The 15,943-nt window shown below is 47.4% G+C and overlaps 1 protein-coding gene across 4 annotated transcripts in view; it reads right to left on the bottom strand.

Moving 5' to 3' along the window:
- Window positions 1–224: 224 nt before the first annotated feature.
- Window positions 225–15,943, bottom strand: part of SORCS1 (sortilin related VPS10 domain containing receptor 1) — a 413,081-nt gene continuing 397,362 nt past the window's right edge. The window contains exons 24-27 of one of the 4 annotated variants that reach the window (XM_024110965.3): window positions 10,386–10,485; window positions 7,203–7,308; window positions 6,918–7,078; window positions 225–2,235 (exon numbers count right to left, since the gene is read on the bottom strand). In XM_024110965.3, the coding sequence (XP_023966733.2) occupies window positions 2,171–2,235; window positions 6,918–7,078; window positions 7,203–7,308; window positions 10,386–10,485 (432 nt within the window). In that variant the 3' untranslated portion in view covers window positions 225–2,170. The other 3 variants (XR_010589337.1, XM_024110966.3, XM_042855212.2) reach the window with 3 other exon arrangements.

Below are 15,943 nucleotides of genomic sequence, written 5' to 3'. Positions count from 1 at the left end.
TAATAAATGTGTTAGTCTCTAAGGTGCCACAAGTACTCCTGTTCTTTTTGCGGATACAGACTAACATGGCTGCTACTCTGAAACTTGTAAAGTGCTTTGCCATCTATGGCTGACGAGAGCTAGGAAGAGGTGGTGTCACGTCGCGGATAGGTTTTCCAACAAAATTCAGCCCCTCCCTTGAGACAGGGCCTGTGAGTTAAATGAGCAACAAACACACACAGGCATTCCGTTAGAGACAATCTGTTTAATAAATATGACTGTAAAAGCAATAAACAATAGCAATTGTACAGAACACTACATTATCTTTAACCAAGAAAAAAATACATCAAAAAAGTCATTTCAAAATCAGCAGTAGTTCCAAGACTATAAGAAAACTTTTTAAGTGGCTTACTATAAAAATAAGTTGGCTAATGCCAGACTTCAAGGGCCAGTTAGAATCCTGGGGGCTATTATACAGTGGCTGCAAAAAAAACCAACAACGTTCCCATCTTGCTTAAAGTGGTAGTTGCAAATACAATAGTGGGTGATGTCAATGCCTGTGGCTAATGGACTTATGTAGCTCCACAGAAAGGATAAACAGGCAGAGAGGGTGCCCAGTGGGTGAGGGTGGGACTGACCTTTTCCCTGTTGGCATCACCTTTTTTTCAGAGCCATGATCTGTACCTGACTTTTACTCTCTGGCGTATGGTGTAGCTGCATGCCCTTCCCGCCCCCAGCTGTTCTGAGGGCTGTGCTTAAAAGCAGGGCTGGTCCTTCGGATCATTTGGATTTCAGCAGACTTTGAACCCAGCTCCCTATGGGTCTGAGACTGCACTGGTCTCTCATACGGACCACGACGGGCCCAATCCTGAAATCTTTCCTTGGGCTGAGCAGGGTTTTACAGTCTAGCTGCTAAAAGTCCCTGCTGGAAGTGGTGAGCAGACTTACTGTGGCCAGCCAATTACCTTGGCTAATGGACATATAGTTCCAAACCCTTAACACCCCGGTTAAGTATTTGGAATGCGCTTGCTCTAGCTACGTGCCCCAGAGTGAGGAACTGCCGCCTTGGCACTGGGAGTACTGGATACGGAGAGGAAGTGCAGGGAGGCCACGCACTCAGACATACAGCAGCGAGACACCTGAGGAAGGAGAGGGCCCTGACAGGTAGCCAGGGGGGTGAGGCTGGGGTGGAGGATGGGCTATGAGCTAGAGCCAAGCCCTTGACCCAGAAGCAGGAAATTCACGCTGCTGAGCGGCAGGGAGGAGGGGTGGGGGTCTGAATCCACTGTTTCTGGATGCCTTCTTGTGCAGTGATTTAGACCATGCAAAGGGGGCATGGGTGAGCTGGCAGCATTTTACGCCCCCCCCCCTTTGCACGGGTCTAATTGACTGCATGCACGATGGAGAATGAAGTCCAGAAGGGGTAGTGGGAGGCAGCTGGGGTCATGATATTTGCAGGGCAGGACTACGGGCCGTAGAAGCTCATCCCGGCTCGTGCCATGCCGTGAGATTGGGCGGCCTGCATGGGGGCTGCTCTGGATCATGCCACATGGGCAGGTGCCTTAGTGTGAATGGGCTAAACCGTTTTTTTAAAGAAAGCATCTGGCTTTGCAGCTTAGGGGCTGATTTCCTGGCTTCGCTACAGGGAGCTACGAGCAGTCACAGGCGGCAGAACGAAGGACGGAGAAAGTGAAGGTCCGAACGAAGACAAAAACCAAACCGGCCCAGAAATGGTGCAGTGTCTACTCCTGTGTATTTCTGTGTGGCTCGTGAAAGTTGGCTTGGGGTAGCTACCCCACCCACAGCCTGCAGTGCTAAAAGAGCAGTTAACTCTAAAGCCAAATACCCTTATTCCCCCACCCCCAACCCTTCAAAAAGACCCCATGCACGTTGCTGGCCACTATCATTATGAACTTTCTACAAATAAGAGATTGATCAGAAAAGAGAGGAAAGTGAGCTGTGGGGGAGGGGAAGGGCTATGGGGGCAACAGGGGATTTCCTTTCCCCCTATTAAAATAGAGCACCTGTACACTGCAATTCCAACCACGGTCTGGGTATAATGTCCACATGCACAGGATTAAAGCTAAAAACCTTTTGTCGTCTGAAGAATTAAAAAGTCCAAATGCAGTGAGTTTTTCTTTTTTATATATATATATCTATATCTATATACAGATGTACTGGTGTCCTTGGTTCAAACATTTACATAGGTAGGGATTTCTTTTGTGCTTTGAGTCTCAGCAGCTATGGAAATACTTCCTGTGGCAAAGAAAAACAAAACAAAAGCACTCGTTAGCTGAATAATAAAAGCGTTTCCGGAGAATGAAAGATTTTAAGGTGTCTCGCCCTTTGGTGTGAGGATTTAATTGGTCGAGCCTGGCACATTCTTCCCAGAACTGTTCTCTTGCCACTTAGAAGGTTGAATGGAACGTCTTGTTCTTCTTTCTGACGAAGATGATTCACCCATGTCGAAGAAAAGAGATAGAGGGAACGGAGGATGGGGGAAAACTGTGTTTCTACGAGATAATGTATAACACTGACTCATGTACTGGCATCTGCTGTGAAAAGGGGTCAGAGACTTGACAACCCATTGTATGATTTGCCTTTGCAAAAGAAGGGTTTGCTGTGACAAGTAGCTACTGTGTTTTGGGCTGTGGAGGCGTGAGTGGGACCCAACACCCCCAGCCTTTGGATTTCCTAAACGTACAAGGCATGAATGTTAGTCTCCGCTTGCAGAGGGGAAAAAACTGCTTCGAAACAAACCCCACACTGATGAGAAACATCCCATTATGTCTATTGCTTTGTTTCCCCAAAAGAAAATGCCCTGAAAAAAAAATGCTGATTTCCAGAAAGACCTGGGGTTATCTCACAGGGCTAGTACGGGTGAAAATGAGATTCACCACCCAAGCTCCCTGTAGGGACAGGTGCCTAAGAACGGGCTTCACAAAAGCCAGCACCCACTGAGCCTCCCAAGCTAGCCAATAGGAAACGCTGAGGAGAAGGATGTGACCTAAACCTGCGCATCTAATTCAAGGCCGGAGGCAGGCACCAATCTCAGCCATGATCCCTCTCCTGGAGTTAGGCGCCTATGGCCGATTAGTCCTTTTTCAAGGAAACCCAAGGAGGCGGTGCCCCCATAGGAGCTCTAGCCCATTGATTACAGGATGCAGGAGAGCCAGGTTCAGGTTCCCCCCTCTGCCTGACGTGGAGCAGGGGTCTCCCACCTCCCTGGAGAGCGCCTAACTCTCCGGCTATGGGGTATTCTGGGGCAAGGTGCTCTCAGTCTCTCTTGTCGGAGCTGTCTGGGGCTAGGGCATTGTGGTGGAAGACCCAAGTTCAAATCCCTGCTACACATCTGGCCCGCGGGATGGGAAGAACTGAACATGGGTCACTCACGTGAGGGCTGCCCTAACCACTAGGCTAAACGTTATGGGGGAAGGGGTGCAACACCACCTCCTCCAGCCATTTTGTGTAGGTTTAGGCATGCTCAGAGCACATCTACCGGACTGGGCCTCAAAGGCAAGACAGGTGGGGGAACACCATGTCTGTGAATCCTGCTGGGGCTGAGGAGTGTTAGGCTCTGAGCTGCTGGACAGTTGTCAGGACTTTGTGCATGCCTGGCCACTGAGAATTAGATGCCTGAGAGACTTTTAATGGCAGAAACCGAGGTGCTGAAGGACTTTAGGAGCCCACAGTGTTAGGCAGCAGTTTGGTGTAGTGGTTTTGTGAATGCTAGTGGCAGCTAAAGTGGCACTTGTGTGGCCACTGTTGCCTTCCCAGAATACCAGATATTCCACTACTTCACAATGTGCGCTCTTCAAAATGGCATCCCCCATCCGATACCAATTAAAACCAAGTCCGGTTTTATCTCCATACCGGGGGGAACAAACCAAGAAGAGGACAGTCTGGTTTAAAACCAGACAAAGTGCCTGCCTATACCTAAGTCTCCCTTGTGAATCCCACCCAATGAATCTTTGTGCTTTATGTTCCCCTCACACACAACTCAAGATCTATTCCTGGCACCAGCGAACTCCAATCTGGCTTGCTTGTTTTTCTCGCTGGCAGGATTTTAGGGTATGTCTCCATTGCAGCTGGGAGGGGAGCATCCCAGCTGGGCAGACAGCCTTGCTTTTGCTCTGCTCCAGCTAGCACACTAAAAATAGCCGCACGGCTATTGGGCCACCGGAAATGGCCCCGACTAGCTTAGGGTGACCAGACATCCCAATTTTATCGGGACTGTCCTGATATTTACTTGTTTGTCCCACGTCCTGGTCGGGACGCGAATTGTCCCGATAATTTGTCCTCCGGTGCACAGGCGGAGGGGGCTCGAGCCCCCCCACCCCAACTCCACCCCTCCCTCCCCCATTGGATCCCTCCCCAAATTCCCACCCTGGCCCCGGCCCCGCCCCCACACTGCCCCATTGGATCTCTCCCCAAATCCCCACCCTGACCCCGCCTCTTCCACAAGCACGCCGCATTCCTCCTCCTCCCACCTCCCTCCCAGGCTTGCGCTAATCAGCTGTATGGTGTCACAAGCACTGGAGGGAGGAGGGAGAAGCATGTCATGGCAGCCAGCTCAGGGGAGGTGGAGGCAGAGCGAAGGTGAGCTGGTGTGGGGGGGCAGGGCGTGGAGCTGCCAGTGGGTGCTCAGCCCCCACCAATTTTTCCTATGCTCCGGCAGCTCTCGGGGTTTTTGTTTTGTTGTTGCTCCACCGGCACTCCCCCTCCCCCCCGCGTCCCGATATTTCACGTTTCTCATCTGGTCACCCTAGACTAGCTGCTCGCGTCCAAGCCCACCTCATCCCTTGGGTTTGAGCTCGAGCTGCTGCCTGTGTCACACTGACCACACTGCTATTTGTTAGCTCGAGCAGTCTGTCTACCTGGGCTGGGAGGCACACCTCCTGGTTGGGAGCGTAGACATAACTAGAGGGGCTTATTGGGTGGTTTCTTTATGATAATGTATTAATCCTTCCGCTTCTGCAACCCCATCGACCTCCACAGGGTTCCACAAAGTCTCAGTCAGGGCAATATTTAAAATGCATCTGTGGTGCATTAGATCTACAGCAGCCAACAGCACACGATGGACCTGGGAAAGTACCACGGCAAAATTCTGGTTCATGTAAGAGACACAAGCTGCTCTAGCTAGACCTAAGGTTTCAGAGTAGCAGCCGTGTTAGTCTGTATCCGCAAAAAGAAGAACAGGAGGACTTGTGGCACCTTAGAGACTAACAAATTTATTAGAGCATAAGCTTTCGTGGACTACAGCCCACTTCTTCGGATGCATCCGAAGAAGTGGGCTGTAGTCCACGAAAGCTTATGCTCTAATAAATTTGTTAGTCTCTAAGGTGCCACAAGTCCTCCTGTTCTTCTTTTAGCTAGACCTAGTAACACTACATGGCTACATCCCCAACTGCTCCCCAGCACACGTGGAGAGGAAACGCATAGGTGGCCTGTTCTCTTCCTTGATCCTGAGGGGTCAAACTGGCCCCCAGCACAAGACAGAGCAGCCTAGGTGCTGCCCTGAATTGAGTCAGCTCCCAGGTCACTCCACTGGCCAGAATCACATTCCCTCTCCCCTTAATCGCTGTGGGGTGCCCCCTATGTGAGGCCGCCTCCAAATAAAGGTTCCCATTCACTAGGGGAATCCTCAGTTGGTGCCTCAGATCAGTTTTAAATTCCCTTTTGCCCACTGGAGCAGCGCGAAGCAGGTCCGTGCTCTGTTCAAACATAACTCGTCTGTGCTCAAGGCCAGGCAGCTACAAATGGATGCTCCCCTAAAACTGGGGCCCATTCTCTAGCCCTTAGTCTCAAGAGTCATTCTTAGTCATGCAAGGCGTCTCAGGGACCTCAGTGGGTCCACTCCTAAGGCCAAGGATTGCAGGAGTGTCGCTTTACAAGCCACATATAACAATGCTCGGAATATCTGTAGACACCTGCTTCAGCAGAAACTGTCAACCTCACCCGATCAGCTAAGGGAAGAGTTCCATTTAAATTCTTCCCACATTCATCTAGGCCCCCAGTTCAGCAAAGTACTTAAACATGGCCCTATGTCCTTTTGTCCTCCGTGAGACTGCAGCACATAGGCTAAGCACTTGCACAAGTACTTTGCTGAACGGGAATGGATTTGAGTACTATCCTGAGTCATGGCCATAAATCTTTCCCTTAATGTTGTGAAACAAAGGGGGTATTTTCTACAGGTGCCGATTTTGTGTCTTATTCTTATATCCCATTACACCGGTGCTACTGCATTGAAGTTACCAGGGATTGCACCAGAGTAACTGAGAGATGGATAGTCCTCCTGTGTTTATTATGGTTCTAACTAAAGCCTGTTTGTACATTCCCAACATCACCAGTCAACAATCACTGCTGTTTATTCCCCCTCTGAGAGAAGTCTGCTTGAAGGCGAACGCTGCTGTCCAATACTGAGATCCATATTTTGCTCTGCTCCCCAAGAGGCCGGCTGTGGTGATTTCACGGTTTGCCCGGCCGTTCAGAGTAGCTCATGTGCGTGGCAGCAAACACATCATTTCAGGCTGAGCTTTTAAACTGTACTTACCGAGTCGCGCTCCTGCCCCCGTGTACTGGAAAAAGGGGACCTCCTTTTATGCATTCAATCTAGTGCTTACCCCAAAAGTACATAGGTGCCAGAAATGCGATGACATTTCTCTGACAGCACATGTTAGCGATGACATGATTACAGAGTTTTTCGGGAGGAGAGCGGACTACACAGAAAACTACATGGGCAAAGCCTCAGGTTGTTAAATTTCTTTTTCATCATAGGGAGGTGGAGGGGAGGAGGAGTTAGCTTGGTGGCTTTGAGAGATGTTAACACAGCAGTAGAGGGGGGGGTGCTCTGGGAGGGGTGGTGGGAAGGTTCAGAATAAGTCTAGCCGATTAGAACTCAGAATCTAACCAGCGGTTGGCTGCTGGAAGTTATTTACCTATGGGCCGGGTATCCAACTTCTCATCTACTAGTTGCTCAGGGCTCATCAGTTCACTTTGAGGGACATTAGGCATGCTTTCCCTTTGACTGACTGGACTGACCATCTCTTGATCTTTCTCATTCTGCATCTGTGCATAAACATTAATGCCCGGAATCTTCCTAAAACATTAACAGAAACCATCATTGCTGTTTACGCTATGGATCACGTCACGTCGTACTTGTTAGACCTGAGTCCGTAGACGACAAGGGGGGGAGGGGAGGGAAGGAGGGGGGGAGGTCGTACCTTTTGAACTTGTAAATTACAAAAACGGCTAATCCCACAAACACCACAGATAGCAGCATCAGCATGGCCGAACCACTGTGACTGGGCGTGAGGTCCACCAGGGGAACTACAAGAGAGGAGATCTTTAAAATAGCCACACAGCATGGACTGGAAATAACGCTCTAAACAGATACTGTGCGTCCACCACCCCAGCCATGTACCTTTGCAGTGATATCTGTCTAACCATCGCTCCATGGTCTCTCCAGGGCATATCCCCATCAGGTGTAAGGATCACCTCCAAGAGGCAATCAGTTGTTGGAAGTGTAGCTATGCCTATGGCTTCCTATAGAGCGGAGGCTCTCAAACTTTTGTTACTGGTGACTCCTTTCACACAGCAAGTCTCTGAGTGTGACCCCCTTTATACATTAAAAACACGTTTTTATATATTTAACACCATTATAAATGCCGGAGGCAAAGCAGGGTTTGGGGTGGAGGTTGTCAGCTTGCGACCCCCCCATGTAATAACCTCGCAACCGCCTGAGGGGTTCCAACCCCCAGTTTGAGAACCCCCTGCTATAGAGTTCTGGTCAGCCTTGACATACAGATCCATGCGAGTAGGCCGCTGATTTGTATTGGACACCGAAGTGGTTGGAGAGGGAAGTGCCAGCTGTATTCTATAGAAGTAAAATAAAATATTTGCAGCCAAAATAATTGTGTTGATCTGGTGCTCTGTGCTCAGTTGTATTCATTATCTGGATGGATCCTGGCTTTCCCACTCTGACTCTGTGATGGTGGTCACTCCTTCCACACCCTATGCTCTAAGAAGGGTGGTGGGAATGATGTAGGACACCTTTCCCCATTCCTAAGCTCTGCCTGCCTCCCTTTCCCCCTTTTAATGGCACTCTCCTCTCCCTTCTCTCTCTCTCTCCACCTTCTACCATCTCCCATCCGGTGAGTTTTCCATGGGATGGAAGCATATAGGTACAAGAAAATAAGGGCGCGTACTCTCAGTGCCTCTCCCTCAAGCCTCAGGCAACTCTTGATAACACCCCTTACATGATGTGTGTGTAAGACAACACACAGCATCCTGACGCTGATGTGATGGCTACCCCGAGAATAAATGACAAATTACACCAAATCAGAGCGACGGACACACGCAGTCACTCATACATGCACACACAAAACAGAGGCACATGTGCATGGGCGGGCACGCACAGACACAGAGTCATGCAGACACGCAATCACATGCACACTGTTATGTAAATAAAGCAGTCACACTGTAGTCAGACCAGATACACAACATACACAAATGATTACATACAACAGCTACAGAAAGTCGTGTGCTCATTTGCATCCAGCAGACACATACACAATAAACACGACAAACACATGTGTGGCAGTTGCTCAAACACACACAACCACGCTAGCGCATGCTTATGCACATACTCTGAAACACAATACACACACACACAGCCAGATAAAATACAGAGAATCTCTGTTTCGGCTGCTATCTAAATAAGGCAAAATGAAACATTCCGCTTTGATGTTCTGGCTTCAAGAAAATCACTCTCATGAAGGATAAGCATCATTATTAAATAATACTTAATTATAAACGTGTTTTGTCTTCTGAGCCGGTCTCATTCCTTTGTGGATCTCAGCTCGGGGTGATGACAAAGTGGCTCTCTGACTAGATAACTTCAGTGTCGCTCAATGTTCTTGTTATAATGCTGGGATTAGAGCCGGGTTACCAACAGCCTTTTTACTGCTGGACACAGAATATTGGTATATTTTACTTTGCCTCACAGTTGTGGGTTGTTTTGGCTGAGACGTAGGAATGAATGTGATGAATGGGCTGCAGCCTGTTGTCCAGAATCACCATAAATTAATCCTTCTCCTGGTTAGGCCTAAGCAACAGAGCCACAGGTGCAAAAATGCTGAGTCCTCCAGTGGTCATTATTCATCTGCATGAGGGAGCAATGTGTGGGCAAGGCAGAGCTGAACATTCAGGCAGAGTGAGTGTGGACAATACCACTGAGGTGCCAATACAAGCACCAAGGAGCCGCTGTGTGGGCATACACGTACGCCACCAATCCAAAGCATCGTTACAGATGATTTAAAGTACTGCAGATGGGTGACTGGTATTACAGAGGACTAGCTGGTGCAGTTGCGGGAAGCTTTCACTTGTGGCCATCAGCCTTCAGACCTGGCTCAGGTCACAAGTGTGAATGATTTCGGTGGTACTGTCCTCATCTCAGGGGCATCCACCCAAGGGACAAAAGCCCACCAGAATTGCTAGTGTGCTATTGCTACAGTGCTGTATGTATATATGCCTAGCGCCCTATTGATAGATCACAGCCCTACTCTAGGTGGGTTTTAAAGATCTAAACCAAAATTCAAAACAGGTGGCAGCCTTAATTGCTTGACTGTAGCAAGAATAGTGCACGTTTGGATGGACGTCTATTGGGAAAGCTGTGTGGAGAGGGTAGGTTTCCTGGGGCCTGCCAGCATGACACCTCCCTGGATCTCTTAGTTTGAGGTTTTGAATCTGGTGCTAGATTCTCTGAATCAGTTCCAGGCTTCCCACCCTTCTCTGACTCTGGCTTTTTCTGATCAACATCTCATCTGGCCACCAGAATTATTTCCCTGCTTCCTTTTCAACCCACTCAGCATTGTCCATTTGCTGGTCCTGTCCATGTGCTGGATCAGAAAGAAGGCCCTGAGTCAGTTTAAACGGAGCTTTTGTTGGTCTTTGGGAAATCCAGTTTCAACCAGGATATGCAAGTCTCCCCAGTGGATGGTACCTCTCTGGAAGTGTTTATAACCGGAGTGATTCTCCTGAATCACCCCCACGCTGTTCTTAGTTCCTGGCGGAGCTGTGGCAACCTTCATCCCCCCCGGAGTTGCATACAGACCCTGGCATACAGTGATACATCAACCATTCATACACTTAATACAACACGGTCCCCGGAGATATTGCATGCAGTTGCACTAGCTGTCACTAATAAAACTTTGGGGTATGATGAATAAATGTAGGCTTGTGTGGCACTGTAATGTATGCCCCTTCACCGGAGTTCTGAATGCTTACTACAAATATAAAGTATTTCAAGTACATGGCTGGTGGATCCGACTGTGCTGCTAGCAAGGATCTTACAATAGATTTTGCTACTCAACAACGGGCAAGACTTTGAAAGGGTGAACACTGACCTGCTGATAAATGGGCCGCATGGACCAGGACTCGAACCCCAGGCTTCAACTCAAACTGGACCAAGTTTTGGTTCAGTTTGTGGATCAATATTTCTGAAATCTGGAAGAAACGGGGGGAAAAAAGGTTAGTGATTTGTATGTGGTCATGGCTATAGAGAAATCAAGGCCATCTACAAAGCAGTGGCTTTACAGAGAATAAGTATGTTCAATGTGCGAGTCAACAGAGATTTACTGTATCTTCTAAAGAAAAAAAGAACAGCAGATGGGTACAGCTGTCAGGACAGTACAGATATTTATGTGCTACGAGTAGCTACTGAAACCAACTAAAAAGCAACAGAGGGTCCTGTGGCACCTTTGAGACTAACAGAACAAAGGTGCCACAGGACCCTCTGTTGCTTTTTACAGATTCAGACTAACACGGCTACCCCTCTGATACTTGAAACCAACTAGTTACATGAGTAACCTTACTCATAGAGGAAGTCCCACTGACATCAAAGAGACCGCTCACGTGAGTAATAGTACTCATGTATTTAAGTGTTTGCAGTACCAACCCAAGAATAGCAAATGAGTGCCCTGCAGTATCTGCACGTGCAAAGCTAAAAAAAAGGAAAAGATAAAAATCAGTGGGTCAAATGTAATGGTCTATGCTATGCAGGAGGTCAGACTAGAGCTTCATGATAGTCCCTTTTAACTTCAGCATTTATGAATCAACCTGGAGATCCACCAGATAAGGGTTCCTCGCAGAGAGCAGATGCTACCCATCCAGGATCAATGCCTGTAGAGCAGGGGAATCAGGCTTTGGTGTGAACTCTATTTGAAGATTGCTTTCCTGAACCACAGCAAGGCAGGTTTTCCTTTTCATGACGCTCTTGATGATGTACACAGTAACTGTTTTTCTAGAATATATTATTACTGTTTGTATTCCAGTAGTTCCTAAAGGCTCTCAACTGAGATCAGGGCCACATCGTGTTAGGCACTTTACATACCCATAATAAGTGATCAGACCCTGCCACAAAGAGTTTACTGTCTAAACAGACAGGGCAGATAGGATGAAAGTATCGTACATGTAAATCAGGGGTAGGCAACCTATGGCACGGGTGCCAAAGGCGGCACACAAGCTGATTTTCAGTGGCACTCGCACTGCCCGGGTCCTGGCCACTGGTCCGGGAGGCTCTGCATTTTAATTTAATTTTAAATGAAGCTTCTTAAACATTTTAAAAACCTTATTTACTTTACATACAACAATAGTTTAGTTATATATTAGAGACTTATAGAAAGAGACCTTCTAAAAACGTTCAAATGTATTACCGGCACGCGAAACCGTAAATTAGAGTGAATAAATGAAGACTCGGCACACCACTTCTGAAAGGTTGCCGACCCCTGATGTAAATGATGTATAGACTTTTGCAGTATGTTCTGTTTGGATACTTACAGCCTCAGTTTCTCCAGATATTTCATCCATCCCATCAGTTCTCAGGGTAGTGAACCATTTTCCACTTTATTAACATGCACAAGATTAGTGGGGGATGGGGTGTTGTGGAGGAGAGGTGGTTGGAAAACTTGAAAATAACGCAACAGGACAGTGTTGGGTTTTTACAGCCAAGTGAAATTCAGGAAGGGCTATACACTTGTGCCCACTACTTAATCTAATTTGGTTTAAATAAATCTTTATTCCTTTTCAAAGATTAACAAAAAATTGTCAGGGAAACATACATGACCACCATTTTTAGACCATCTTTGTTGTGTTCCTGATTTTTCTCAAGTTAGGCTACTTTAGTAAAGTTACGGAGATGCAGTTCGGTGTTCTTTGACTATCACTCAGCATGGTCGGAGATTGATCTGTTTGGGGTTTTTTAACATTCTTAATGATTTTTGTCAATACTGTTGGATCCTGCATTTCACTTTGGCCACTGCTCACTTGAATCGGTGCCCTTGAACCAATATATATTTGGCAGCAGCTGACGATGGGCCTTTTATTTTTAAAAATCTATCTCATTTATGCTTTTTAAATCTTGTTAGTGGTACCAGAATGTGTCGTAAATATATTTCTCTCAAGAGGAAGAATAAATAACAGTAGCTTGTCAAGATTCAGCTGCAGATGTTGTGGATGTGATCGAATTGCTTAGCTACGAACAGCATGGTTAGAGAGGGGATGCACCCTGGTATGCGAATGGAGCACAAGCTACACCGGTCTTTAAGCACTCAAGTAATCAAGCACTCAGAGGCTGGCAGCTACAAGGGGCACCACATCCCCCAAAAAGGAGGGACAGATATCGATAGAACTGATCTAAAACCATGGTCATTAATGGCTATCTCATAGAGGTGGAAGGGACCCTGAAAGGTCATTAAGTTCAGTCCCCTGCCTTCACAGCAGGACCAAGCACTGGCCCAGACAGATTTTTGCCTCAGATCCCTAAATGGCCCCCTTAAGGATTGCACTCATAACCCTGGGCTTAGGAGGCCAATGCACAAACCACTGAGCTATCCCTCCCACTCTGTAACTGACATAGCATCAGCCAATCTCCAACTAGCCCCAGGTGTGACCTAGAAGCCATCTTCATATCCTTGTAAGGTTGTTCTTTGTCCTTTGCAATTTTAGCCCAGGCCCTAGGCAGAGATTGACCATAGTGTAGTTTTCATGCAAGCGGCGGCAAATAGCATAACAGGCCTGTTATGTTATTTCTGGTGCAGAGTGGGAAGGGAGGTTGTGGAGGGGGGAATTGTGCAAGTCTCAGTCCAACTAAAGACACACGTGATGTGCAACCACTATGGCTGAGCAATGATGCCCCAAGATGGAGAATGTGGCTGCTGACTTGCTGGCAGGGAATGGTTTAGTCAGTGATATGGGCAGAGGATGGAGGAGGATCAGAACCTGGTACGGATCAGCTCAGGTAGGAGAATGCCCCAGAGTGTTTGCTTGGCACAAGTACAGTCCAGAAGCATTAAAATCCCACTTGTCCTGCTGCGCACCCTGGATAACACTGAATTCCTGCAGAACAGGCAAAGCATGATGAGTCCAGGGCTGCTGTGAAAGCGTCACGGCACACAAGGGATGTGAGCAGCCAAGCACGGCCTCTTTTCCCGGACTTACAACCACAGTGATGATAACTGCTTCCATGGGCAGCTGGGGACAAATGAACCAGAGGTCACCCAAACAGAGGCTTTCTTAGCTAGACTTTTGATTTGTGGATCCTACAGGTGTAGGCTTTGATTCCTCAACCATTGCTGCCTGCCCTTGGTTTTGTTCTTGCCTATCCCGCAGTGCAGATCGGAGCTGGAGACTGCTAGAGCATTGCCTAGGGCAGCGTGATCTTACGGCACATCTTTGTTGTCCACCTTCCAAACACAGAGACCTGGCGTCTTTCCCAAGGACATCCCTCTTTTTTGAAGCAGGCATGGCTCCGTTTTTGGTTTCAGTGCATGACAAGTCCACTGTACTCACTGAGGCAGCATGATATCACATTGGGGGTCCTGTGTCCGGTGGAACAGTGCTAGGGATTATGTTTTGCTGGAAAGGTAGGTGAGGCAACTTCAAAGCGACTGTGTCTAGTTCAGAGAGGTCTACCCTTTTCTGGCCAGTTTAACAAACATATCCTTATTAGGGGAAATGATAGGCCTAAAAAAATGTCCTTCTACATCCTTTGCCCTTAGGAGTTCGTTATTCTGAGAAGCTTCACCTTCAGTTTAGTTAGTTATGTATCCTAATAAATCTTCAGGAGTCTCCCCTCCGAAAATAATTAGCGCTCAGAATTCATTTGGGTTCTCAACTGAGCCTCACTGACTTTATCTGCTTCATTTGCAGAATTAAGCATGACGTGCAAAGATAATTCCGTACAAGAAATCAGTCTTTCATCAAAGAACATAAACTGAATAATAATAAAAAGACAGGTGGTGAAAAAAGAGATTCCAATTTACCCACAGAAAAAAACAAAATGAATTTGGCATCTCTTGGAGTTTCCTAGAGTGAGGACTGGGTGGGAACTCTGCAGCAGTAAGACTCTAAAAGGGCATGTTTCTACACATAGATCTAAACACTGGGCATCAAGAATTTGGACTTACATCCTCAACTGGCACCGCCCCTTTAATGTCAGTGGAGCTTACACCGATTTACATGCGCTGAGGATCTGAATGTTTACATAGATTTTGTGCAGGATTTGCAAGTAGTACATAGCATGTGACTTGTTCTGACTTTTTCCGTTCACTGGATGAATCAGTAAACAACTAAAGAAATAATTAAATATAAACGTTGGTGGGAAGGGATTTGGTTTAGTGCTTAGTAGAGTGGTGTGGGAGTTAAGACAACAGGGATCTGCTTTCAGCTCTGCTACAGACCCTGCAACTTGGGCTGGGTCACGTTGTGTTTCTGGACCTCACTTTCCCCATCACTGACATGAGCATAATCATACGGGGCTAATTTACCTGGGGTGTTCTGAGGCTTTGTAAATTGCTTTGAGATTCCTTAAGGAAAGATGTGATGTAAGTGCAAGGTATTATTAATATCAATTGCTGCCTTGACAACACAGCAGAGATGGTCCCAAGGGATACTGTACTGTTGCACTGGGACCACACAGGCCATCAGTGGTCCTAGGTGAACTTGAGAGGTCCTGAACACTAATACAACAGCTGAACCTCAGATGGAAAAATACACTAGGACAAGAGGCGAACTTGAGAATCATAGGATGTCCTTGACACAGAGGCAAAAGTTGAGCCTGGGATAAGGAGAGAGGCTGGTGTTCACAGGGACAATAGGTGATCTTGAGAGACGTCTGGGCATTAGGGCCATAGGGTAAATTTGAGATTCATCTCTAGGGCACACAAATCACCTTTCACCCAAGCTGAAAAACAACTTGTCATCCTTTTGCACAGACAAGTGACCCTGAAGAGAAGAGGGAAAAAAAACTCCACCGCTCTGCAACAGCAGCTGCTCAAGGAGCATGGAGGGATAAAGTCCTTTTACAGGCACTTCTGGGGCATTGCATGGCCATATATTTCAAAAAGTGAGTGCAAACATCTCTGAGTGTCCTCAGGGCTGCCAGCACCGATGTGCGTGCAAGCAAGTCCCCAACAGGCATCCGTGTAGACTGCAGTTAATGTGGATCTTTAATTCTGGGGGGGGGGGGGGGCTGATTTTCAGAGGTGCTTTCTGTTTGATTTGCCAATGCTCAGAGCCTCTGAAAATCACGCCCTTGCTGCCCGGACACTGTCACGATGAGCACGTTTGGAATATGATTGATCTGTAAGAAGGCGAATATTGCAAATAACACCTGATATTTTGCTGAGAAATCTATTAGGAGGAGATGGAAAATTAGGAGGCAGATAAAGAATAGTCACAGATGGAAAAGGGCCCTCTGCTATGGAGATGAGGTAGAACTGGAAATGGATTAGCAGGAAGGAGCACAGGAAACACACACATGGTAAGAGCCGGCTGTCGGTACCCCCTCACTCTCCTTTGTTTCCCAGGTGGAGCGTGCAGTATTGGCCAATGCCCTTTCATCCTCCCAATTCATTATTGCACATTGGCTGTTCTGTCATCCATCCCATCTTCCGTCTCTCTAGCT

This window comes from Chrysemys picta, chromosome 7 (genome assembly GCF_011386835.1).
Source record: "Chrysemys picta bellii isolate R12L10 chromosome 7, ASM1138683v2, whole genome shotgun sequence".
Classification (NCBI taxonomy): Eukaryota; Metazoa; Chordata; order Testudines; family Emydidae; genus Chrysemys; species Chrysemys picta.
Note: the sequence above shows the minus strand (reverse complement) of the source record. Positions and strands in the feature narration are given on the sequence as shown.